The sequence below is a fragment of the Caretta caretta genome, chromosome 25, assembly GCF_965140235.1.
Source record: "Caretta caretta isolate rCarCar2 chromosome 25, rCarCar1.hap1, whole genome shotgun sequence".
Taxonomy (NCBI): domain Eukaryota; kingdom Metazoa; phylum Chordata; order Testudines; family Cheloniidae; genus Caretta; species Caretta caretta.
In genome coordinates this window covers 6,999,803-7,024,654 of record NC_134230.1, presented here as the reverse complement: position 1 = coordinate 7,024,654, position 24,852 = coordinate 6,999,803, and the positions used below count along the sequence as shown (strand labels likewise).

At 47.8% G+C, this 24,852-nt stretch overlaps 1 protein-coding gene across 6 annotated transcripts in view; it reads right to left on the bottom strand.

The window, feature by feature from the left end:
* Positions 1-6,309: 6,309 nt before the first annotated feature.
* PIP5K1C (phosphatidylinositol-4-phosphate 5-kinase type 1 gamma) overlaps positions 6,310-24,852 on the bottom strand; it is a 76,570-nt gene continuing 58,027 nt past the window's right edge. For 2 of the 6 annotated variants that reach the window (XM_048831143.2, XM_048831145.2), the window contains exons 13-19: positions 23,742-23,883; positions 23,432-23,464; positions 17,700-17,804; positions 17,155-17,287; positions 15,181-15,255; positions 12,774-12,857; positions 6,310-12,363 (exon numbers count right to left, since the gene is read on the bottom strand). In XM_048831143.2, coding sequence (XP_048687100.1) covers positions 12,361-12,363; positions 12,774-12,857; positions 15,181-15,255; positions 17,155-17,287; positions 17,700-17,804; positions 23,432-23,464; positions 23,742-23,883 — 575 coding nt within the window. In that variant the 3' untranslated portion in view covers positions 6,310-12,360. The remainder of the gene's footprint in view (positions 12,364-12,773; positions 12,858-15,180; positions 15,256-17,154; positions 17,288-17,699; positions 17,805-23,431; positions 23,465-23,741; positions 23,884-24,852) is intronic. The other 4 variants (XM_048831144.2, XM_048831146.2, XM_048831147.2 and 1 more) reach the window with 4 other exon arrangements.

Sequence of the window (24,852 nt, the reverse complement as noted above, 5' to 3'; positions counted from 1 at the left end):
TCCTCCCAGTTTAGTGTCATCTGCAAACTTGCTGAGGATGCAATCCACACCATCCTCCAGATCATTTATGAAGATATTGAACAAAACCGGTCCCAGGACTGACCCTTGGGGCACTCCACTTGATACCGGCTGCCAACTAGACATGGAGCCATTGATCACTACCCGTTGAGCCCGACAATCTAGCCAGCTTTCTATCCACCTTATCGTCCATTCATCCAGCCCATACTTCTTTAACCTGCTGGCAATAATATTGTGGGAGACCATATCAAAAGCTTTGCTAAAGTCAAGGAATAACAAGTCCACTGCTTTCCCCTCATCCACAGAGCCAGTTATCTTGTTACAGAAGGCAATTAGATTAGTCAGGCATGACTTGCCCTTGGTGAATCCATGCTGACTGTTCCTGATCACTTTCCTCTCCTCTAAGTGCTTCAGAATTGATTCCTTGAGGACCTGCTCCATGATTTTTCCAGGGACTGAGGTGAAGCTGACTGGCCTAGTTCCCTGGATCCTCCTTCTTCCCTTTTTTAAAGATGGGCACTACATTAGCCTTTTTCCAGTTGGGAACCTCCCCCGATCGCCATGAGTTTTCAAAGATAATGGCCAATGGCCATACCCCTAATCATTTTTGTTGCCCTTTTCTGAACCTTTTCCAATTCCATTGTATCTTTTTTGAGACGGGGCGACCACATCCGCACACAGTATTCAAGATGTGGGTGTACCATGGGTTTCTATAGAGGCAATACGATATTTTCTGTCTTATCGATCCCTTTCTTAATGATTCCCAACGTTCTGTTTGCTTTTTTGACTGCCGCTGCACATTGAGTGGATGTTTTCAGAGAACTCTCCACAATGACTCCAAGATCTTTTTCTTGAGTTGTAACAACTAATTTAGACCCCATCGTTTTATATGTATACTTGGGATTATGTTTTCCAATGTGCATTACTTTGCATTTATCAACATTGAATTTCATCTGCCATTTTCTTGCCCAGTCACACAGTTCTGAGAGATCCTTTTTTAGCTCTTCGCAGTCTGCCTGGGACTTATCTACCTTGAATAGTTTTGTATCATCTGCAAATTTTGCCACCGCACTGTTTATCCCTTTTTCCAGATCATTTATGAATATGTTAAATAGGACTGGGCCCAGTACAGACCCCTGGGAGACACCCCTATTTACCTCTCTCCATTCTGAAAACTGACCATTTATTCCTCCCCTTTGTTTCCTATCTTTTAGCCAGTTACTGATCCATGAAAGAACCTTCCCTCTTATCCCATGTCTGCTTTCTTTGCTTAAGAGCCTTTGGTGAGGGACCTTGTCAAAGGCTTTCTGAAAATCTAAATATACGATATCCAGTGGATCCCCCTTGTCCACATGCTTGTTGAGCCCCTCAAAGAACTGTGTAGATTGGTGAGGCATGATTTCCCTTTACAAAAACCATGTTGACTATTACACAATAAATTATGTTCATCTATGTGTCACAATTTTGTTCTTTACTATAGTTTCAACCAGTTTGCTGGGTACTGAAGTCAGGCTTAGCTGCCTGTAATTGCCATGGTCTCCTCTGGAGCACTTTTTAAAAAATTGCATCATATTCGCTATCCTCCAGTCATTTGGTACAGAAGCTGATTTAAATGATAAATTACAGTCAACAGTTAGCAGTCCTGCAATTTCACATTTGAGTTCCTTCAGAACTCTTGGGTGAACACCATCTGATCCTGGTGACGTATTACTGTTTAGTTTATCAATTTGTTCCAAAACCTCCTCTAATGACATCTCAGTCTGGGACAGTTCCTCAGATTTGTCACCTAAAAAGAATGGCTCAGGTTTGGGAATCTCCCTCACATCAATCATGAAGACCAATGCAAAGAATTCATTTAGTTTCTCTGCAATGGCCTCATCGTCCTTGAGTGCTCCTTTAGCATCTCCATTGTCCAGTGGACCCACTGGTTATTTAGCAGCTTCCTGCTTCTGATGTACTTAAAATATTTTTTTGCTTTTACTTTTTGAGTCTTTGGCTAGCTGTACTTCAAATTCTTTTTTGGCCTTCCTAATTACATTTTTACACTTCATTTGCCAGAGTTTATGCTCCTTTCTATTTTCCTCATTAGGATTTAACTTCCACTTTTTAAAGGATGCCTTTTTGCCTCTCACTGTTTCTTTTACTTTGTTGTTTAGCCACGGTGGCTCTTGTTTGGTTCTCTCACTGTGCTTTTGCATTTGGGGTGTACATTTAAGTTGAGCCTCTATTATGGTGTCATTTTAGTGTAAGGTTAATGCCTACATTTCCAGTGTTGCTGCCCTCCAATCTCTTTCATGCTCTCTCTCATGCTGCCCCTTACAAGTGAGCAAAGCTTGCAGAAAGCCCCCAACTTGTCCTCAAAGTCCCTCTTAGGTAATATATTTGGGAATGAGAATGGCTAAGCAAGGGAGAGATTACTACTACTGCCCAGATTAACAATTCTGCACATCCCCTTTTACCCCATCCCACCCAAGCCTGCTTCTTGTCTCATCCATTTGTTATATTTGATTTTGTTTCGTGGGTCAGCTCTTTGGGACAGGGCCGTTCATTTGTTTGTACATCACCTAGTACAATGGCTTGTGGCCTTCAGGTACTACTACAATGTTAAATAGTGAGCTCTGGGAGGTGGTTTCTCCTTTCCCATCTCCAGATCCCTGAACAAAACAAAGAACCCATGGCATGGCTACATAGTGACCACTTCCTGTATTAAGCTGTTGCATATATTAACTTCTCACTCTTTAAAAGACATTTTTATTTAACAAAAGGGAAGTGGCTTTTCATGACGTAACTGTGGCATTCATTTGATTTCTTGCACACACTAAAGAAGTCATAACTCACCATCTAGTTCAGGGGTGGGCAAACTTTTTGGCCTGAGGGCCACATCTGGAAATAGAAATTGTATGGCGGGCTATGAATGCTCAGAAAATTGGCGTTGGATGTGGGAGGGGGTGAGGGTTCTGGTTGGGGGTGCAGGCTCCAGGGTGGTGCCAGAACTGAGGAGTTCAGAGTGCGGGAGGGGGGTCTGGCCAGGGGAGTGGGGGGAGGTGAGGGCTCCAGCTAGGGGTTCAGGCTCTGGGGGTGGGAGATGAGGAGTTTGGTGTGTAAGAGGATGCTCTGGGCTGGGACCGAGGGGGTTGGAGGGCAGGAGGGGGATCAGGGCTGGGGCAGAGGGTTGGGATGCAGACTCTGGTTCGGGGTGCAGGCTCTGGGGTGGGGTTGGGCGGTTTGGGGTGCAGGAGGGTGCTCCAGGCTGGATCGAGTGATTCAGAGGGCAGGAGGGGGATCAGGGCTGGGACAGGGGCATGGGGAGAGGCTCAGGGGTGCAGGCTCTAGGAGGCGCTTACCTCAAGTGGCTCCCTGAAGCAGCGGTATGTCCCTTCTCTAGCTCCTACGTGGAGGCACAGCCAGGCAGCTCTGCATGCTGCCCCGTCTGTAGGCACTGCCCCTGCAGCTCTCATTGGCCGTGGTTCCTGGCCAATGGGAGCTGCAGGGGCGGTGCTTGCGGCAGGGCCAGGGGCAGCATGCAGAGCAGAGGCCCCTGGCTGCTCCTATGTGTAGGAGCCAGAGAGGGGCCATGCCACTGTTTCTGGGAGCCACCTGTGGAGCAGCCCCCGACTCTGCACCCCAGCTGGAGTACCAGAGCAGGGTAAGTCCCAGACCCCACTCCCTAGTGGGGGCTTAAGGGCCAGCTTAAAACAGCTGGATCCAGCCTGCTGGCCGTAGTTTGCCCACCCCCAATCTAGTTCTTAGTTGGCCAGGATGCCAGTGTTAACACTTCTATTTTAGGAAACAAGTGTCAGGGGACTGGGATCTCAGTTATACATTTCATATGAAAAGTGAGATCCTTCTGTAGCAGTGTCCCATTCCACCCCTCCGGGGGTATTACTTCAACACTCTCTCTTCCCCCATGTGTACCACAAACGGATTAATCATTTCTTGCAGCACATCTGAATTGCTCCTAGGAGCTCTCCCATGCAAGACCTAGGTTAGATTAATTCTTCTTAGCATGCAAGAGAACAGGATCACAGCACAAAGCGATACACGCACAGCCATATCACGTGAGTGAAGAGGGACTAAGGGTATGTCTACCCTGAAAAGTTGACAAAACTTTTGTCTTTCACAGGTACTTAAAAAAGCCCCTCCACAAAAGACAAGTGTTGCCGATTCAAAGGGCAGTGTGAATGCGGCTTTGGCAGTAGCAGCACTCTCCTGCCAACAAAGCTAATGCCTCTCCTGGGGCTGGGTATATTTTGTCAGCAAAAGTGCCAACAAAGAGCTTTTACACACATTGACTTTTAGCGACAGCCTTGTCACTAAAAGCTGCATGATGTAGCCAGGCCTTAAGTGTGACGCTCTGTACCTCAGTGGAACACCCAGCACCCCCATACTCATCCTTGTAAAATGATGGTGTGGTATCTAATGCAAAGTTTGTCATGTTGGGTGTCTTTGGAAGACTGATGATGCCTGAGCATGGTTGTGACAGTAAGGTTATAGTAATGTTATAGGTTATAATTTCATGTGTATAGTTATGAGGCTGAAAAATGTGTCCTCATGGCTTAAAGCAAGCCCAGACAAAAACTCTCTAGCAGCAGAGAGGCAGTTCACACCTCATCAGGGTGTGGATGGGAGAAACCCAGCCCAGCCTCACAGGAACAAAGGACAATGGCCTAGGCAGCAACAAAAGAATCTCTTAGACTCTCGAGGGAGTCACCCCCCCCTTCCTTTGGTCAGTTTGGAACTGTGATAGGGTAATGCTCACCTGACTCTGAAGAGGAGAGTGGGGGGAGGGGGTGGGAGAGGGAAGGAGGGCGCAAAGCCAAGAATATGATAAAAGGAAGAGATATGTGCCATGCTCTCTCTCTCTTCCACCTACATCTACAGACACCACACCAAGTGACTGAAGCACTGATCAAAAGGAGAGATCTTGACTGAAAAGTAACCAGCCAGCCTGTGCTGAGAAGCATCTAAGTTTAGAAGGACACTGAAAGTGTTAAGGCAGCTTAGAATGTGTTTTGCTTTTATTTCATTTGACCAAATCTGACGACTTCTGCTTTGACTTATAATCACTTAAAATCTCTTTATAGTTAATAAATCTGTTTATTTTACCTGAAGCAGTTCCTTTGGTTGGAAGTGCGACAGAGACTCCTCTTGGGATAACAAGCCTGGTACATACCAATTTCTTTGTTAAATTGATGAACTCATAAGCTTGCAGCATCCAGCAGGCATAACTGGACACTGCAAGATGGAGGTTCCTAGGGTTGTGTCTGGGACTGGAGATATTGGCTAGTGTCATTCAGTTGCACAATCCAGAGAGCCGCTTACATGCCAGAGACCATGCGTGAACAGCCCAGGAGTGGGGGTTCTCACAGCAGAGCAGGGTAAGGCCAGCTCTGAGTCAAGGATTGGAGTGACCTAGCAGATCACTGGTCCAGATAACACCAGACAGGAACGTCACACTAAGATTTTGGTACTCAACACCCTTGTAAACAAACCCTGATCAAACACAATCAAAGCTAGTTTGTATGTAGCAAATCAGGATGGTTATACAGCATCCAGTGCAAGAGGTCCTATAGGTCAGGGTTTTTCAACCTGTGGGTCATGACCCTAAGTGGGGTCACCAAAGTGTTTCAGAGGGTCACATAAGCAGCTCTGGTCCTGTGGGTCTGGGCAGGTTTGCCTCCCTGCTCCAGGCATTGCAACCTTCAGCATCAGAGTGCCACTCAGGTTTGGTCCCACTGCCCCTCCATCGTGAGAGGTGGCTGGCTGGCGAAATTTGAGAGAGTGGTGCTGCCAGCCCATGCTCCAGGCTGCAATGCGACTTGCAAATTTGGTCCAGCTGGTCCATCAGGGGCGAGGCCAAACATGAGCGATGCTGCAACCCCAGAGGTCGCAACATCTAGAGCAGGGAGCTGAGTCCAGCCTGCCCCAAAGTTCAGGAGTGACCGCTGCAGGGCTCTGCAAACCTCCCCTGGAGCATTCCTTACCCTTAAGGGTAGGGCCCACCCCCACCCCCAGGGCCCATTCCCTGCCAGGGGCAGGACACAACCCCCTTCCCCAGGCCTATTTACAGGGTTGGGACAGGCCATCAACATACACAAATCGGTCCTGAGGCCAGAAAGGTTGAAAACCTTTGCTACAGGTTTCAGAGTAGCAGCCGTGTTAGTCTGTATTTGCAAAAAGAAAAGGAGGACTTGTGGCACCTTAGAGACTAACACATTTATTTGAGCATAAGCTTTAGTGAGCTACAGCTCACTTCATCGGATGCATTCAATGAAGAGATTGAGGCAACTGCATGATTACCCTATTTATTAGAGAGATCCTTTCCAAAATAAAGGAAGGGGGAGGAGGGGACGCAGAATGATGAGGCTGTTGCATACAAGTTGCAGTGGTTGTACATTTTGTACAGAAATTCCACAGCTCTGGGTTCAAAGGTACAGCTCTCCCCTCGACAAAAAAGAGCTTAGAGATTGTCAAAGTATTGTCGGATTCAAAAGTTCTAATAGAACCTGCTGAAATAGTTAAGGACATACAACGTTTCATAAATTACAAAGTAAAACATGAGAGAAGATTGACCTCAATGCAATTTAACAACAAAAAAAGGTTTTGCTTTGATCAGAGTTTAATGCGAGTTAACTCACTGCAAGTTAAGTGGAGTTAGCCGACATGTCTGTGACAATGGCTGTGGGCACTTCACAGGTGGGTCAGGACACAAACGTGTGGATTGTCCACATATTTACAAACGAATTAACCAACCAACTCGAGTGACAAACCCAAGTCTCAACAAAACCAGCAGTCCCTTTGTGAGGGTCAGGAATGAGCACAGGTTATGACTGTAGGAAACATCACCAACAGGTGAGAGAGGACTCTGCTATTAACAAGAGTATTGCCTTTTTAGCTTTCATGATTCCAGGAGAACATTGCATCTAAACTGTCTCACAAAATGCCTTAGTTTTAATACAGTACAATAGTTCAAACAGTATCCACTTTCTGAGCAATAGCAGCCATCAGAGACAAGACAAACTAGGGGTGCAATCTCACGCTGAAAGTATTTACAAAATTCTTTACACTAAAAAGGGAAACAATATTTTTAGGAACCATTCCCATGGGGTTTCGGGTAAGGCAATTAATTCACTAGACATTATAAATAGTTTGCTTGCCTCTGTGTTTACATCAAAGACGACATTATGCTTTATCGCACAGCTGAAGAACAATTAGCATCAATTTACGTTTCTCTGAGAAAAGACTTCCAAAAAAGCGTTCAGGACTTAAAACAAACAAAAAAAAGAAAAACACATGACAATATCCATGGATTCTCATCATTTTTTTTCCAGAGAAGAACTCCCCCCTCCCTCCCACAAAAAACCCTACTTACATTCTTTATGTGGAGCATACATACAAAATGACCTAATATGAACATCAGCTATATTATACTTGGTCTAATGTAGACTTCAAACAAATCAGACATGATCCAGTAAGTCTGAGCTCTCTCATCTGCCTTTCCATCTAAAAACGTGGGCAATGATGCTGGGTGGGAGTGTGAAGAAAAGATACCAAGGCTGGTTTTAGCTGCTCAGGGAAGGCTCTGCTAGAAGGAAAGGCTGGAACGTGTTTCAAGAGAGTCAACCGGCTGACGATGACAGGGACAGAGCTTGTGTCATCCTAATGCTGCCATCAAGGATCACAGTCATGCCAGCTTCAGTGCTGAGATTAAAACTTTTTGCGGTTTCACGAAGTGTGATTTCGACACACTCACCCAGATGATACTGGCGGGGGTGTGACAGCAGGATACTTGCAGTGACTGACTGCTAGCAGCAGTCAAGGATACAGCTACGGATCCCAGTCTCCTAGCAGAGCCTGGGGCTTTTGGGGGTTCCAGAAGTCTCTCTGGAGCTGCAGTCTGTTCATTTTCAGTGACTGAGCACACAGGTGGAGTCTTCTCCGGAGAAGCTGTTGCTCCTGTTCCCTCTGGGGAGTTCCCAAATGAGCACAGAACTCATTGGAGCGGAGTTTGTTTGGATGGTGCACCTGTTGAATCATTCAAACTGAGGCTTCTCCCGCCCAGGAGCTGATGAGAAAGGCTCAGGCTTGTGATGGAACAGCCGGCAAGTAACAGCCCAGAACCATGCACCTTGGCAGTCAACATTTTGCATTTCTTTGCTGAAGTGGGGTCTTAATTATACCCCCGTCTGCATTCCGCACCCTGTAGTCTGGCACGAGACACTCCCCTCGGAATCCCCTACACCAGAGCTCAGAAATAGCCTTAGCAGAAGCAATGGTCACCCACTTTGAACAGGTGAGATAGGCAGGCTGCAGGGATGATGGTGAGACAGTAATGACATGAAGCTACTTTGAAGCCTGGGGTCTCACTGGATTGTTCCACTAACATTTCAGTGGAAAGGGAACAAGGTGTCTCCTTTCAAAGATATAAGTAGACTAGATCTTGAAACAGGCGATAGTTCATAAGCAAACTGTCAGCTATAGTGAAGCAAACAATGAAAATCCTGGTAGATACAGTAAATGTAAGAATGCAACTTTCATACCACCCTAAGAATGAATGTGACACAGTACAGTTACAGCTCATGCTGTAGTGAGCAAGCAGATTGACTGCTGTTTAAACAGACACCCCTCAGTCTCCGAGAGGCCCCTGAGAAATTCTACAAACCCTTCCTTCCCCCCAATGCAAAGCCTCACCGTAGAACTAGGGCAGAATCAACCAGCAGAATCTCGTGATGCAACCCCTCTCCTCCCCGGCCCCAAAGAAAATGGCTGTGTCATCCCTAGAGGTAACTGACAGTAGCAGACCCCTAGCTCCATCCAGCTCTGGAAGTGGGAGCTCTCACATGCCACCTACTGTAGGATTAAGTCTTGCAAAGCTACTGTGCTGAAAGCCAGGAGGCAGGGGGAAAAAAAAAAAAAAAGAAGAGTCCAATTGATGGAAGAGGAGCCTGTTTTGAGCCCCAGGGTATATCTACACTGCAGTTAAACTCCCATGGCTGGCCTGTGCCAGCTGACTTGGGCATGTGAGGCTAATTGCAGGGGAGAAGTTCAGGCTTCAGCTGAGGCCCAGGCTCTAGGACTCTGTGAGGTGGGAGGGTCCCAGAGCTTGGACAGCAGCCCAAGCTGGAACATCTACACTGCAGTGAAACAGCTCCTTAGCCCAAGCCTGAGCCAGCTGGCATGGGCCAACCACAGGTGTCTTATTGCAATGCAGACATACCCTACAGCTCCCTTCCTTCATCCAGCTGCCTCTCCCATAATGGAAATGGGAGTTTAAACCTACTGCGGGGCACTTTGTAACGTACAAGACAACACAGCACAATGCTTTTGGGGATGGGACTGCACGTGAACAACATGGTTTATTTCTGACCAACTCCCCCTGCAGTGCGGCTCCTGGGAAGGGTTTTTTGATAATGTGGTTCTTTTGCATGTCCCAGGGTATCTGTATCTTTATAAGAAGTTCAGAGTCAATAACAGACCCTAAAATACTTGCTTGCTGCAAAGGGCTGAAAACAAGAGATTTACACAGATGAAGCTGCCCTAGAAAGTCACGGAGCAGAAAACCCTGTCAGCAAGGAGTAATTCTGGAACGGAGGAAGCAAGATCAGTTTTCCATCACCACAGAACAGGGCTCTCTGCTTCAGCCTCTAATGCGGGAGCAGACCAAGGAAACTCCACAGTTGCAAAATTCATCACCAGAAAGATGCTTTGTCTTTGCCACAGAGATACTGATTGGAGTGGGTGTATTGGATAGATTAGAGATATTCCAAATGGTTGAAAGTAATAATATCCTGCTCTTTATTCTTGGGCAATCAGAAGTGCCAAACTTCAGCATATTCTTTTAAAGGCATAAGGCTAAAGATTTGATTAGCTGCTTCCTTTCAGAGCCCTGAAATGCTGGCCAGAGATGGGCCTAGCTCATCTTCATTGCTCCTCCCAAAGCCTAGTTTACTAGATGTTGAAATCAAGGGCTTGGTTGAAACAGGGCGGAACATCTGTGCAGCTCCCACTGGCTTCATTTGGACCTGGAGCTGCTCAGTGCTTCAGAAAAATCACACTGTACGTTTAACTGTGTTCTGAAATCTTTTGCCTTTAGCACTCGGCAACACCTGAATCTACACACTGCTCACCTCCCTAGCTCCTTTGCTCAGCCTTCTCTTTGGAGAGGAGACAGCCAGGTGAGCGTGGGCTAAGCACGACAGACCACCAAATCCCCGAGTGAAGTTGGCTATACTTGTGTGTAATGAGAGAAGGGGCTGTGATTCGGAGAAAGCTTTTAGGAACCTGCCAGAGTTCCGTAGAAGATTCGCCACCTGACTCATGGATGTAATGGCAGCATCTGTGTTTTCACAGCTGATAATGAGAGAAATTAATCCTTTTAAACCCACCTGGATTCCAAAGAAAGGACATTCTAGACCAATCAAGATGAAGATCAAGTGGTGGAATAGCGTCTCCGAAGCCTGGCACACGTAGGGAGAGCAAGTCTTCGGCCTCTGCGGACCGGGATTGAAAAGTCAGGCTCCGGGTATTTAAAGAAAGAAGAGAAAAAAGTCACCAGATGAAAACCCTCAGAACGCTGGCGGCTCCCGGGAAAAGCTTCGACGCTCCCCTGACCCAGCCTGCCTTCTGGGACCTGAATGACAAGTATGTCCCGAGTGCTGCAGGACAGACTGTGGTACTAGCTCTTCAGTGCTTGGCACGCAAGCCTATAGACTGGGGACATCCTCTGACGGCTACTGCACAGGGCAGCTTGAGAACATAGGTTTGAAGAATGTAACAGCATTAAAAAGTGATCTTTACCCCTCACTTTACACGAGAGTCCAAGGAGGACAGAGACAAGCCCAAGCCCCCTCTGTGCTCAAGACTTTCTAATTCATGGGAGAGGAGATGGGATCGCTAGAGAAGTCAGGACCTACAGCTACAGTCATGAGGAGGAATTTGAAGTCAACACCGGGTCACTGCTTTGTGCCATTCATTGGTTAAGTGAAGCCAAATCTTGTCTGGTCTAAAGACTGCAGCCTGCAAAGATGCCTCTAGAGCACTGAGAGCAGCACTATTCACCTCAGAGGCCACATCACACCGCTGGCCTCCCCGGCTGCGCGTCCAATGGCATGTGTCACATGCCCAATACAGACGCTTCCAGCTGGGCTTCGCTGACTTCCTTCAATATGGGGGAAGGGTGGCATGTTGGCTTCAGCTATGAAGGAATACACGTGAACCTCTGAGCCACCCTCACTCGCTTAAGCATCAGAGTCATGAACATGCTGCTGCTAAGTGACTTCAATAGCCTGCAATGCCCAGCCGCAGCTGTCACAGTTCTCCTCCTTCCACACCCCATGGCCGAGGCAGCAGTCTGCCAGAACATCAGTCTGCCAGCAGATCAGGGCAGATCTCCAGCCCACCACTGAGCAGCACAGTTCATGGTGAAGGCAGAGCCCCACCATCTCCAACACCCAGAAGAGAGCCAAGCCAAGAAGCCATGCCATTACAGCCAGGGTTTTTTTTTGCTTCTCCCATACAGTTGATTGTAGAGGTCACTAGCGATTTCTAAATTCAGATCAAGTGGCATGTCTAACTCAGACTGGTTTAATATTAGAGCAATTCTAGTTACTGGCCTTGAATACATTGCATTTACATAGCACCTTTCAATCTGAGGGTCCAAGTGCTTTGACAAAGGTGGGGATCACCCACATTCACACATGTGGAAACCGAGGCACAGAGCGGCTAAGTGACTTGCCCAAGGTCCCACAGAGTCTGGACTCCTGACTCCCAGTCCTGTTGTCTGACTCCCAGTCCTGTTGTCTGGGGGTTAGACCACACTGCCTCCTCATCAGTGAAGCTAGGACTGGACCTGCCCTCCTCACACCCCCGAAGTGAAGATTGCTCTCTGTCTCCTGTGAGGTTTCACACTCTTGATGAAGCACATAAATAGAATATGACAACCAAAAAAAGTGCAGTAAACTAAATGTTTAAAAAAAGCACATTTGTGCAGTGTCTGTGCAAAGATAAAAAATAAATACATGATTAAAAATTAAAAAGGTTCACAGTATCACACATGGATAGGTAGCTGTAGTGGTGCCTGTCTGGAAACAGTCACTACCCAGGACTCTTTCTAGCCCGCTTTACATAGGAGCTCTGGGTGGGAGGTTTCTTTGCTGTCCATGTCTCGGATAGGTATAAATACACGTTTAGAGAACATTTCGCTCCAGCCTGAAACGCAGTGCCCAGGATCCAGCAGTGCAGCAAGCTCTTCCCCATTCCATCAGAACGACTGTCAATGAAAGGGAACACATCAACCTGCAGAGGGAAACGCTGCTCTCTGGGTCTTCAGTGTCTGCATAGAGATTACTGAAAGAGGCAAGGAGGAGGAGTTAGCAGGTGGTGGCTGTGCTGATTTCAGTTAGCTTCACACTTTGCTAAGTCCCCTATATAGAGCGAGAGAACCATGCTCCCTTTGTACCCTCAGGTAACAGAACAGTTTAGATCTGAGGACTCTGGCTCAATGAGGTTTGACTGTACTAGAAACAACTCAACAGAACCACCAGGAGTGTCGTCAAAGTGAACCTGCTTTCGGACTACACAGCAGATCTTGCCTGCTGCCAAAGAGCCAATCTAAGATGCAGCAGGACTACCCCAGCCATGCGAGTGCCACCCCTGCTAAAGCCAAGCCCCAGAGCCCCAAACCATATCCTGGCACCGCAGCCCATGTTCAGAGCTTGCCCCTCTGGGTGCACATCAAAGCTTTCTTGAACACTTACTGTATCACTCTCCTCATCGGAGACAGAGTGGACTTGAGTGCTATAGTGGAGAGGGGAGTAAACCCAACTCCTCTCGTCTGTAGGCTGCCAGAGTCGGCAGGGATAGTGCAAGAAGAGCAGCGGCAGAGCAGGGAGCGAGGGAGAGAAAAGGAGAAAATAGAGAGAGCAGGAAAATACAATAAGAACAGCTGTACACCCGGAGGAAGAACTGATTTTACAACAAGACTTCAGTGAAGGAGCCTTCCTCATCCTCAATACGTACCTTAGCCCCTAACAACGTCTGGGAGAGCCGCTAGTTGCGCTGCTAAAATGGAAATCTCTGTTCAGCTGCAGGGCAGAGGGCAACACTTTCCAGTTCCATGGCACCTTCCGTGTGAGCACCTCAAAGAGCTTTCAAGGCATTAATTAAGCCTCAAAGCCCCTGCAAGACCAGCACCAGCCCCAATGACAGATGGGGAACCAAGGCACAAAAAGCTAAGTGACTTGCCTAAGTCCCACAGCAGGTCAGTGGCAGAGCTGGAATTAGACCCCAGATCTCTGGACTCCCAATGCTGCATTTTACCCACAAGACCATTCCTTTCCCCATACCTTCAGCTGCAGTCGCATCTGCTTATGTTGGATGTTACTGTCATACTGTCACTTTAAAGTTAAGGGAGCTTTTATGGCAAAGCCAACAATATTTGTAACCCCCTTGTGCTGACGTGCCAAGCAAGGCGGTGGAAGTGCAGGGTTAGATCATGTTGGACCATGAAGAGGAGCTGGTTAGTCATCAATTGGAGACAGCAGGGAAATGGAGAACAGGGACTGGGGATGACAAAGGAGGCAACACAGAACTGGATTGTTTTGGGGAAGGATCCAGGGACTTAGCTACCCCAGAACCGCATTAATGCAACAGAAATGTGCTTCTGCTTCCAGACGAGCAGCGAGAGACTTGCAGTCGAACGCAAGGCAAGACACAGTTCAAGGGGGAGCCACTTTCATCGTCAATCAGTTTGGTTTCCCACCGTGGTGTCTGAAGGCACGAGGTAAAGGAAGCAGGGTTGGCACTGAGTCTACGACATACAGCTACAACCAGCCAGACAAGCTTCGGTGCACTGGGGGGCGGGGAGGTCTACGACACGGAACTCCAAGGATAACTGCAGGTTGTGCCAACAAGGAGCCGCTGGGGGGGGGGGGGGGTACCAGAATCCAGAGCTGAAGCTTTAAGTGGTGTGCTAGAGCCCCCAGAGCCCCTTCCCACTGTGCAGAGCCCACCCTGCTCCAGATCCTTTGCTCCCCATAGCTGAGAATTACTGCTCTGGCTGAGTGAGCCCTGAACTCCACCACCCACCTTCCAAGCCTTTCGTGAGCACCAGAGGCAGGTGTCTAGCGACAGCTGCTTTAGAAATGGGTCTGTGCTGTGTGGTGACAGAGGAGAAGCATTCTGAGTGTGGGCTAGAGTTAACCCCTCGGTGCTGGGACTTCCTAATAAATGGGGGACAAAGTGGGTTTACAAGATCCTGGGTGTGGGGGAGAAGAGGTTAACGATTCTCTCTCAACTCTCTCACTCCTTCCCCGCCCCATCTCGCCAGGCCCAGCCTGCACATTGCTCGCCACCTACATCCCATCTGCTTAATGCCCCCAGCCTCGCACCATGGCAGAGGAGGGGCTGGGAATACCAGCACCCATTAAACAGTCCCTTTGGACAGAGGCCTTGGAAGGGGAACAATTATCCCAAGTTTATAAATGGGGAAAACAAGTGAAAAGGTGAAGTGACACTCCCAAGGTCTCAGCCTGCTGAGGGCAGGGAAGGCACTGCACCCTAGGCTGGAGTCCCCAGCAGTTTCCCTCTTAGAGCCCCTAAGCTGTAGAAACTGGTCAGTATGTTAGACACCTGGAAATCAGCCAGTGTCCTAAAGGGCCATGTTTGTAGCTGAATTTTATCCTCAGCTTCATACCGGCCGAGTGATGTCTTCCTGGAATCTAGCCTTGGCATTCCAGCCTACATGGCTCCCAGGAGGACTTGGCCCAGCAGGACATGTAAATACAGGGCCATGTTTAAGTTAATGGCAGATGTTGCCAAACATGCTGGCACAAAGGATTAATGATAAAGCACTTGGCTAAATTCAGTCAATCTCATAACTGGCCGAGAAAAAGGGGGGCAGGAAGGAGGGAGACGCTCTCCCAATCAGCTCCATTACCCTGGGTCCAGCTGAGATCTTTGGAAAGAGGCTGTAGAGGGTAACTAACCAGGGGCTTGCTGGCCATGCAGCCTTTATCTGCGGAGCCTGAATTGCTGTGCAGACACCCCACAAAACAGAACTAGTCCCTGGGGCATCTAGGAGAGAGGGAACCGCTAGGCCTTTGCTTGACCCCAGTGTTTCAAAGCTGCAGTCTGGCTCCCTTGAGTGCTAGCGTGTTCACTTACAGTCCCAGAGGAAAACGAGGCGGCTCGGAGTCTGCGCTGGCGGGGAGAGTAAATCCAGTACCTCCCATCCGTGAACTGGATGGCACCAGGGCAAGTGAGGTGAGAAAGGAAACAGAGGAGAAAGGATGAAGTGAAAGAAAGGATGAAAGAGAACGCAACCAAGGGGCTGGGCATCTCCAGGTCTGAAAGGATTAGCTGGCAAGGGAGCCATGCGTGGGAACAGCCGAGCCCCATGCCCAGCCACGCTACTCTGCGCCTCTATTCCCCTGCAGTGAGTAGGGAGATAAAGTGCATCCCCATGCCCCTCTGTTGCTGCTTTAAGCACTGGAAAGCAGATCTTTCTCAAAGGTGAGTTTATGCTCCCTTGCGACTTCTCCTCTGGTCCAAGCATCCCTTCAGATTCCCCCCAGAATGCAGCTAGCTATTGGACAGGGCAGCCAGTCTGAACCAGCATCATGCTCAGCTGCTCACTTGAGTTACCACTTAAGCAGTTTTCCTAGGTGAGAACCAGTGGGAACTAAAACTCGGTGCATTTCCCTTCATCTCAGTTGTTTGGAGAGACATACCACAGCACACTACACATGGCAACGCAAAGCCAGAGGGCTCAGATGAGTTATGAAATGCTGATGATGGATTACACGATTTGTGCACACTGCTAGGCACAGCACACCAACCCATCCATCCCAACAGGCAGCATCCCTAAGAAAGGCAGGTGGGCTTGTCTATGGCTGGGTGGTGGGGGAATGGGGGGTTGAACCCTGCTAGAAGGCACTTCCCAATGAGAAGGGAAGTTACCAGAAGGCAGCTCGCACTCAACTGCCATCCACAGGCCAATAAAGAGCAGCAAATGTTAGGGAAAGCTGTTTGCATTTTGAATCGCATGCATAAAAAAACCAAAACAGACAAGCTTTTAAAACTGAGCCAATTCCTCCTGCAGCTCCCTGGAGCTGTCCAAATTACTCAGCAATGAATGAGCAATTCTGCAGTGGAGTCACATGAGCACAAGGAATGCCACAACATGATGCACGAATGCTCTAGGATACGCGATGTTTGAGGTACCCACTTTAGGGTGATCTCTGTTTCTATGGAAGTGCCAAATTGCAGGGCATGGCTCTTCCCTGCTGTAACTCCACTGCAGCCAAAACTAGCATCAACGCAAGGCTGAAGGTGTCAGCAGGCAGTCTGCCTCAACCTCTCCTTGCTGGCCTTTGGTAGTTCAGAGAGGAGGTACGTGTTGCTAGAAGTCTCCTCTCTCTCAAGTCTCCAGCAGGTGCTCAGACATTGCGAGAGCTGGTGGAGGGATACAGCTCAGAGATACTCCACGCTCTGCTGCCAACCCGGCAACCCCCTCACTTACTCCCTGCCTCAGTACTAGATTTCCACTGCACCATCTAACGCATCTGCCTGCAGGGAAAGGAAAAATCAGAGTTCACCACAGACCTCTGAGGTCAGCCAGCACAGTAACATCCTGTCCTGTCTCCAGGAGGCTATGAGGAAAGAATAGGATCTGAAGCCTCATCTTTTCAGGGAGAGAAACAATGAATTCTGCTCTGTGGGGAGGAAAGAACTTGCAGGGTAACTGTACGTTCAAAGCGACAGAGTCCCAGATATGGACAGCTGGCTTGTTTAAGCCTGTCAGACGTGTGCATGTAGGTAGCAAAGTCGCTCATGTGGTGGACAGGCATGTCTACAATGTACATTGAAATAGCAATGCATACCTATCTCCTGTGCTTGAGCACATGCTATGTTTGAGTTATCAAAGGGTAAAACCAAAGTTACTGGGATTTAAAACCTTTCCATCTAACCAATGAGTGCATGGGCGACTGACAGCCACGTGTTTCAGATCCACAGGACATACATTACCCAGGTTAGACTATTTCCCTTCATCTGCTGCTTTGGTATCTCAGATCTAGCTACAGCGCTGCCTGAACACGTTATGGGTGTAAGATGGACCAAGCAGACAGAGTATCTTACGAAGTATATGTCTGCAACTGGCACATCATCTTCATCTGAAGCCTGGCTGGCTGGCTCCGAGGCCTGGCTGGCTGTTTCCACTTCGATTGTAGCTGTGGCTGTTGCAATGGCACAGGCTGAAGAGGCTGCCTCCCTGGGTAAGAAGCAAAGAACGTGAGTCCAGTTTCCTCCATCAAAAAAGGATGGAGTTAATGTGATTTACTACAGGAGAGCTGAAGGGGACAGGAGACTGCAAATCTGGACACCATCACTGCTCCCCAGTGCTAAGGTGCAGATCAATGTGGGGTTAGAAGCAGAATCATTCAGCACCCTGGGTGAGGCACCTATGTTTTTGGAAGTTTGGTACCCAGAGTAAATCAGTCTTTGTGCATCTCAAAGCTGAGATGGAGACATCAGCCCCTTCCAGGCCCTGGAGTGCCATAGGCTGGCCAGCACCTGGAGGAGCTGCGCTGAAGCAGCAGTACCATGGGATTAGAGGCAGGAATTAGCGTTTCTTCATGGCCAATACCAACAGCAACTCCTGTCTTTTCCACATTGACACTTACCCTGCGTCGTCTTCCTCAGGAGCTATGATCTCAACATCACATTTGCTCTCCAGCTCTACGGTTATCTGCTGGAGCTCCTCTTCAACCCGAACCTCCTCCTGTGACCTGCAAAACCAAAGGTCCACAAGCCTATCTGCTCTGTTTCACATGGTCTCCTCCACCCCAGCGCTCAGGGTCTCCAAATACCACAGCACTGTAAGTCTGCTTTACGGCAGAAAAGCAATAGCCTCACGTACTGCAGCAGTGCTAGACTGGATGTGGCAAATGGCAGCCTTTTGCAACAGAAGTGGCCAGCACACCACCCATGGGCAGTTGCACAGCACACACATAACACAGCTACATTAGCTCCTGCAGTCAGAGTCTCCTAGCGTCTGGTCCTTGGGACAACCGTTTCCGACAGCCTAACTTTCCAGCCCAGAGGGTCAATCCCCTCCAAGTTCTGCGGCTGGAGGAGAGAACCGGGGCAGTGGGATTAGCTGGAACAGGCCGGCTGACAACAGGAGACCCTGCTTTACCTCAGGATGGCTAGCAGCAGGAAGCTGCCTGCTGTAGGTGAGAAAAGCAGAGCTGCACAGCTGACTCAGGTGTGCTGAAGCTCCTTGCCCACTTCTGTATTTCCTGCCATGCAAAGATGTTCACAGGTACTAAAGGTGAATGACGCAGTCCAGACGAAAAGCTCATGCTCAAATAAACTGGTTAGTCTCTAAGGTGCCACAAGTACTCCTTTTCTTTTTGCGAATACAGACTAACACGGCTGTTACTCTGAAACCTGTCATTATGCAAGGCACTGCATTTAGCCGTATGGAGTGGAAATCTATCAACTGCATGAAAAAACTTGTACAGATAGACAGACAGACATCATCTTCCTTTCCAAATGCAAACAGATGGACATCGTACCAAAAGGACTGAAGGTAAAAAATCCATTACAATCTACATACCACACAGACTATGCTGACAGCTTGTGCCACACGCTCTCAAAGAAACTGCGGAATCACCTGATCAAGATCCTCTACAGCAAACAGGGAAAGATTAAGAATGAGCTCTCAAAAATGGATACTCTCATAAAAAACCAACCTTCCACACAAAATTCCTCGTGGCTGGATTTTACTAAAACTAGACAAGCCATTTACAACGCACACTTTGCTTCTCTACAAAAGAAAAAGGACGCTAAACTTTCTAAACTACTACATGCTACAAGGGGCCACAGCAATGGTTCCCTCAACCCACCTAGCAATATTGTTAACCTATCCAACTATACTCTCAGCCCAGCAGAAGCAGCTGTTCTATCTCGGGGCCTCTCCTTCTGCCCCTCCACCCCCACGAACATGATACAGTTCTGTGGTGACCTAGAATCCTATTTTCGACGTCTCCGACTCAAGGAATATTTCCAAAATACCTCTGAACAACATACTAATCCACAGAGGTCTCCCTACCAACACTACAGAAAGAGGGATTCTAGATGGACTCCTCCTGAAGGTCGAAACAGCAGACTGGACTTCTACATAGAGTGCTTCCGCCGACGTGCACGGGCTGAAATTGTGGAAAAGCAGCATCACTTGCCCCATAACCTCAGCCATGCGGAACGCAATGCCATCCACAGCCTCAGAAACAACTCTGACGACATAATCAAAAAGGCTGACAAAGGAGGTGCTGTTGTCATCATGACTAGGTCGGAATATGAACAAGAGGCTGCTCGGCAGCTCTCCAACACGAGTTTTTACAAGCCATTACCCTATGATCCCACTGAGAGTTACCAAAAGGAACTACAGCATTTGCTCAAGAAACTTCCTGAAAAAGCACAAGATCAAATCCGCACAGACACACCCCTGGAACCCCGACCTGGGATATTCTATCTACTACCCAAGATCCATAAACCTGGAAATCCTGGGCGCCCCATCATCTCAGGCATTGGCACCCTGACAGCAGGATTGTCTGGCTATGTAGACTCCCTCCTCAGGCCCTACGCTACCAGCACTCCCAGCTACCTTCGAGACACCACTGACTTCCTGAGGAAGCTTCAATCCATCGGTGATCTTCCTGATAACACCATCCTGGCCACTATGGATGTAGAAGCCCTCTACACCAACATTCCACACAAAGATGGACTACAGGCCGTCAGGAACACTATCCCCGATAATGTCACGGCTAACCTGGTGGCTGAACTTTGTGACTTTGTCCTTACCCATAACTATTTCACATTCGGGGACAATGTATACCTTTAGATCAGCGGCACTGCTATGGGTACCCGCATGGCCCCACAGTATGCCAACATTTTTATGGCTGATTTAGAACAACGCTTCCTCAGCTCTCGTCCCCTAAAGCCCCTACTCTACTTGCGCTATATTGATGACATCTTCATCATCTGGACCCATGGAAAAGAAGCCCTTGAGGAATTCCACCATGATTTCAACAATTTCCATCCCACCACCAACCTCAGCCTGGTCCAGTCCACACAAGAGATCCACTTCCTGGACACTACAGTGCTAATAAACAATGGCCACATAAACACCACCCTATACCGGAAACCTACTGACCGTTATTCCTACCTGCATGCCTCCAGCTTTCACCCTGACCACACCACACGATCCATCGTCTACAGCCAAGCTCTGCGATACAACCGCATTTGCTCCAACCCCTCAGACAGAGACAAACACCTACAAGATCTCTGTCAAGCTTTCTTACAACTACAATACCCACCTGCAGAAGTAAAGAAACAGATTGATAGAGCCAGAAGAGTTCCCAGAAGTTACCTACTACATGACAGGCCTAACAAAGAAAATAACAGAACGCCACTAGCGGTCACCTTCAGCCCCCAACTAAAACCCCTCCAACGCATTATTAAGGATCTACAACCTATCCTAAAGGATGACCCAACACTCTCACAAGTCTTGGGAGACAGGCCAGTCCTTGCCTACAGACAGCCCCGCAACCTGAAGCAAATACTCACCAACAACCACATACCACACAACAGAACCACTAACCCAGGAACTTATCCTTCCAACAAAGCCCGTTGCCAATTGTGCCCACATATCTATACAGGGGACACCATCACAGGGCCTAATAACATCAGCCACACTATCAGAGGCTCGTTCACCTGCACATCCACCAATGTGATATATGCCATCATGTGCCAGCAATGCCCCTCTGCCATGTACATTGGTCAAACTGGACAGTCTCTACGTAAAAGAATAAATGGACACAAATCAGATGTCAAGAATTATAACATTCATAAACCAGTCGGAGAACACTTCAATCTCTCTGGTCACGCAATCACAGACATGAAGGTCGCTATCTTAAAACAAAAAAACTTCAAATCCAGACTCCAGCGAGAAACTGCTGAATTGGAATTCATTTGCAAATTGGATACTATTAATTTAGGCTTAAATAGAGACTGGGAGTGGCTAAGTCATTATGTAAGGTAGCCTGTTTCCTCTTGTTTTTTCCTACCCCCCCCCCCCCCCAGATGTTCTGGTTTAACTTGGATTTAAACTTGGAGAGTGGTCAGTTTAGATGAGCTATTACCAGCAGAAGAGTGAGTTTGTGTGTGTATGGGGGTGGGGGGTGTGTGAGAAAACCTGGTTCTATGCAGGAAATAGCCCGACTTGATTATGTAAAGAGTTGTCACTTTGGATGGGCTAGCACCAGCAGGAGAGTGAATTTGTGTGGGGGGGGTGGAGGGTGAGAAAACCTGGATTTGTGCTGGAAATGGCCCACCTGATGATCACTTTAGATAAGCTATTACCAGCAGGACGGTGGGGTGGGAGGAGGTATTGTTTCATATTCTCTATGTATATATAAAGTCTGCTGCAGTTTCCACGGTATGCATCTGATGAAGTGAGCTGTAGCTCACGAAAGCTCATGCTCAAATAAATTGGTTAGTCTCTAAGGTGCCACAAGTACTCCTTTTCTTTTTGCGAATACAGACTAACACGGCTGTTACTCTGAGTCCAGACTAGATTATACACGTGTAACCCAAGGGAGAGCTGTGTCTCTGTGGATTGTCTGCCATTTCATTATTATGGTACCACTGCTCCTTTTCAATCCAAGTGGCTAGTCACAGTGTGGGGCGATGGGGACATTCCAGTTGGGAACAGCAATTGGTGATAGTCAGGTGTTTCTTTGCAGAGAATATATAAAGTCCTGTGTCGCTGAACACAGAAGAAATCAAATACCAGGAAACAGTTTCTTTTGCACACAGCACCAAGAACATTCTTTTCAGCCTGCACCCCTGATCCAAATCCCTCTGCCCAAGTTTCTTCCAGGGTCAGACACGGTACTTTCAGCTGCTCCTTCCTGCTGTCTGTGTTTCTCTGGTACCCAGTGTTCTGCTTTCCCCTGCCCCACAAAACACCAGCAAAAACCTCCTGGGGGATTCACACACTCTTTTTGTCCTAGGTGTGGGCTTATCCTTACAGATATGTTAATTGAAGGATGCACTCACACCTATCAATCTCAATAAGGTTTTAACTCAACCCATAATGAGGTTTCATCCAGTTCATAATATTATTTAAAGGGACGGCTTATTTTAGAGAGGCTTAGGCCTGGTTGACACATAGCTACACCGCTCAGGGGTGTGGAGAAAAAAAACAAACAAACGTCCCCTCCCTACACACAGCCATGAGCACCAAAGCTATGGTTTCAGAGTAACAGCCGTGTTAGTCTGTATTCGCAAAAAGAAAAGGAGTACTTGTGGCACCTTAGAGACTAACCAATTTATTTGAGCATAAGCTATGGTGTAGCTGCAGCTAGGTCCATGGAAGAATGCTTTCCACTGATTTAGCTACCACCACTTGGGGAGGAGGTGGTCCCACTATGATGAAAACGCCCCTTCTGTTGCTACAGGCTGCATCTACACTACAGATTTATGCTGGCATAGCTATGCTGCAATAGTCCCTGAAGACTAGACATGGCCTTAGAATAGATTATTTGTTTGATGGTCTTCATGCGAGGGGTCAATGTTTGCTAAGTGGAGGACACAATCAGCTGGGGAAGAGAGACTTATTTACAGTGTCCTGGGTTTGTAAGAGATACCTAAAGATAGCGCAAACTCCCCCCGTTTGCTCATTTGACAGTGCTTGTGCACACTGCATAGCCAGCAGGGGGAGCTCTCATATAGTTCTATGGGACTCAGCTTGGGAGCTTTGCAGTTTCTTATAGCGATGGCTCTTTAAAAATCCCAGAGGGAATTCTCCAGATACAGCACACAGAACCTCAACAAACTGGGTACGGTCCCTTTTGTTTTCTGAGCAAATATTTTAAATTCACGTAGATTCATGTATTAATAAATGTGTACTTGCAGCACTTTTAGAGGATCTCAAAGGGCTTTCCACGCAAACATTAAGCCTCAGCCCCTTTATGAATAATGTAATTAGGCATCAGTTCCACAGGTGGGAAAACTGAGGCACAGAGGTAAGGGTCCATGTTTTCAAAAGCGTTTCTCTCCGGGTTGTCAGTTTTTAGGTGCCGTTGTAAAGTGCTTGGAGATCTACTGATGAGAATTGGTAGATAAGAGCTGGGGACTATTATTATTTAATGTTACAGAGGGAGAAATTCACCCATCTCTGCAGAAGGGGCCCAGCACAAAGCCTAGGCACCACTGAAATCCCACTTAAGCCCTCAAAATAGGCCTGAAGTGGTGTGCAGGCCTTGGCACTGTGGTTGCTTTTACTCAGCCCAGTCAGCTGAAGGGGATTTCTGGACACCAATTTCTAGAGCATGAAAGGATGTCTTACCTGCCATCCTGCCCTGGGGAGTGTGCACGCCTCCTGCGGAGACAAACCAAAAACCAAGTTTATCTGAGTGGCGATTTAAAAAAAAAACAAAAAACAAACGCCACAACAACCACGCCGTCCCTGAGAGGGCTGTTCTACTTGACAGCAATAATGAATCCCGAAAGCATGTTCCTCACTCCCGGGAGGGGTTTAATTAAAATCAGCTGGTAGCACTCCATGGCAGAGCACAGCACACACTGCTGATTTGTAGGGCAGAGGCTAACCCCAGTCAGTGACTCCAGGATAACCAGATTAAGAACACTGTCCTTACCTGTACCTGGGCTGCTCAGAGGTCTCCGAGGGAGACCGCTCAGGAACAGAGAGCGACGTTGAAGAGAGTGTCGTTGCTATGGAGGCTGTGGTTGCTTCTTCGAAGGAAGGAGGAGTGCAGGGTAGCAGGTCTGGCCTTCCTGCTATGCCGAAGACCAAGAGCAGAAAGACGACAGGAAAACAGGCTGAATGAGTTAAATACAAGCAACACTGGCCGGTCTCCAGCCAGCTGCTGAAGCCATGTCAGTCATAGATATTTAGGTGAGAAGGGACCATTATGATCACCTAGTCTGACCTCCTGCACAATGCAGGCCACAGAATTTCACCCACCACTCCTGCAAAAAACCTCACACCTATATCTGTGCTATTGAAGTCCTCAAATCGTAGTTTAAAGACTTCAAGGAGCAGAGAATCCTCCAGCAAGTGACCCATGCCCCATGCTACAGAGGAAGGCGAAAAACCTCCAGGGCCTCTTCCAATCTGCCCTGGAGGAAAATTCCTTCCCGACCCCAAATATGGCGATCAGCTAAACCCTGAGCATATGGGCAAGATTCATCAGCCAGATACTACAGAAAATTCTTTCCTGGGTAACTCTGATCCCACCCCATCTAATATCCCATCACAGGCCATTGGGCCTATTTACCATGAATATTTAATTACCAAAACCATGTTATTCCATCATACCATCTCCTCCATAAACTTATCGAGTTTAATCTTAAAGCCAGACAGATCTTTTGCCCCCACTGCTTCCCTTGGAAGGCTGTTCCAAAACTTCACTCCTCTGATGGTTAGAAACCTTCGTCTTAATTTCAAGTCTAAATTTCCTGGTGGCCAGTTTATATCCATTTGTTCTTGTGTCCACATTGGTACTGAGCTTAAATAATTCCTCTCCCTCTCCGGTATTTATCCCTCTAATATATTTATAGAGAGCAATCATATCTCCCCTCAACCTTCTTTTAGTTAGGCTAAACAAGCCAAGCTCCTTGAGTCTCCTTTCATAAGACAAGTTTTCCATTCCTCGGCTCATCCTAGTAGCCCTTCTCTGTACCTGTTCCAGTTTGAATTCATCCTTCTTAAACATGGAGACCAGAGCTGCACACAGTATTCCAGGT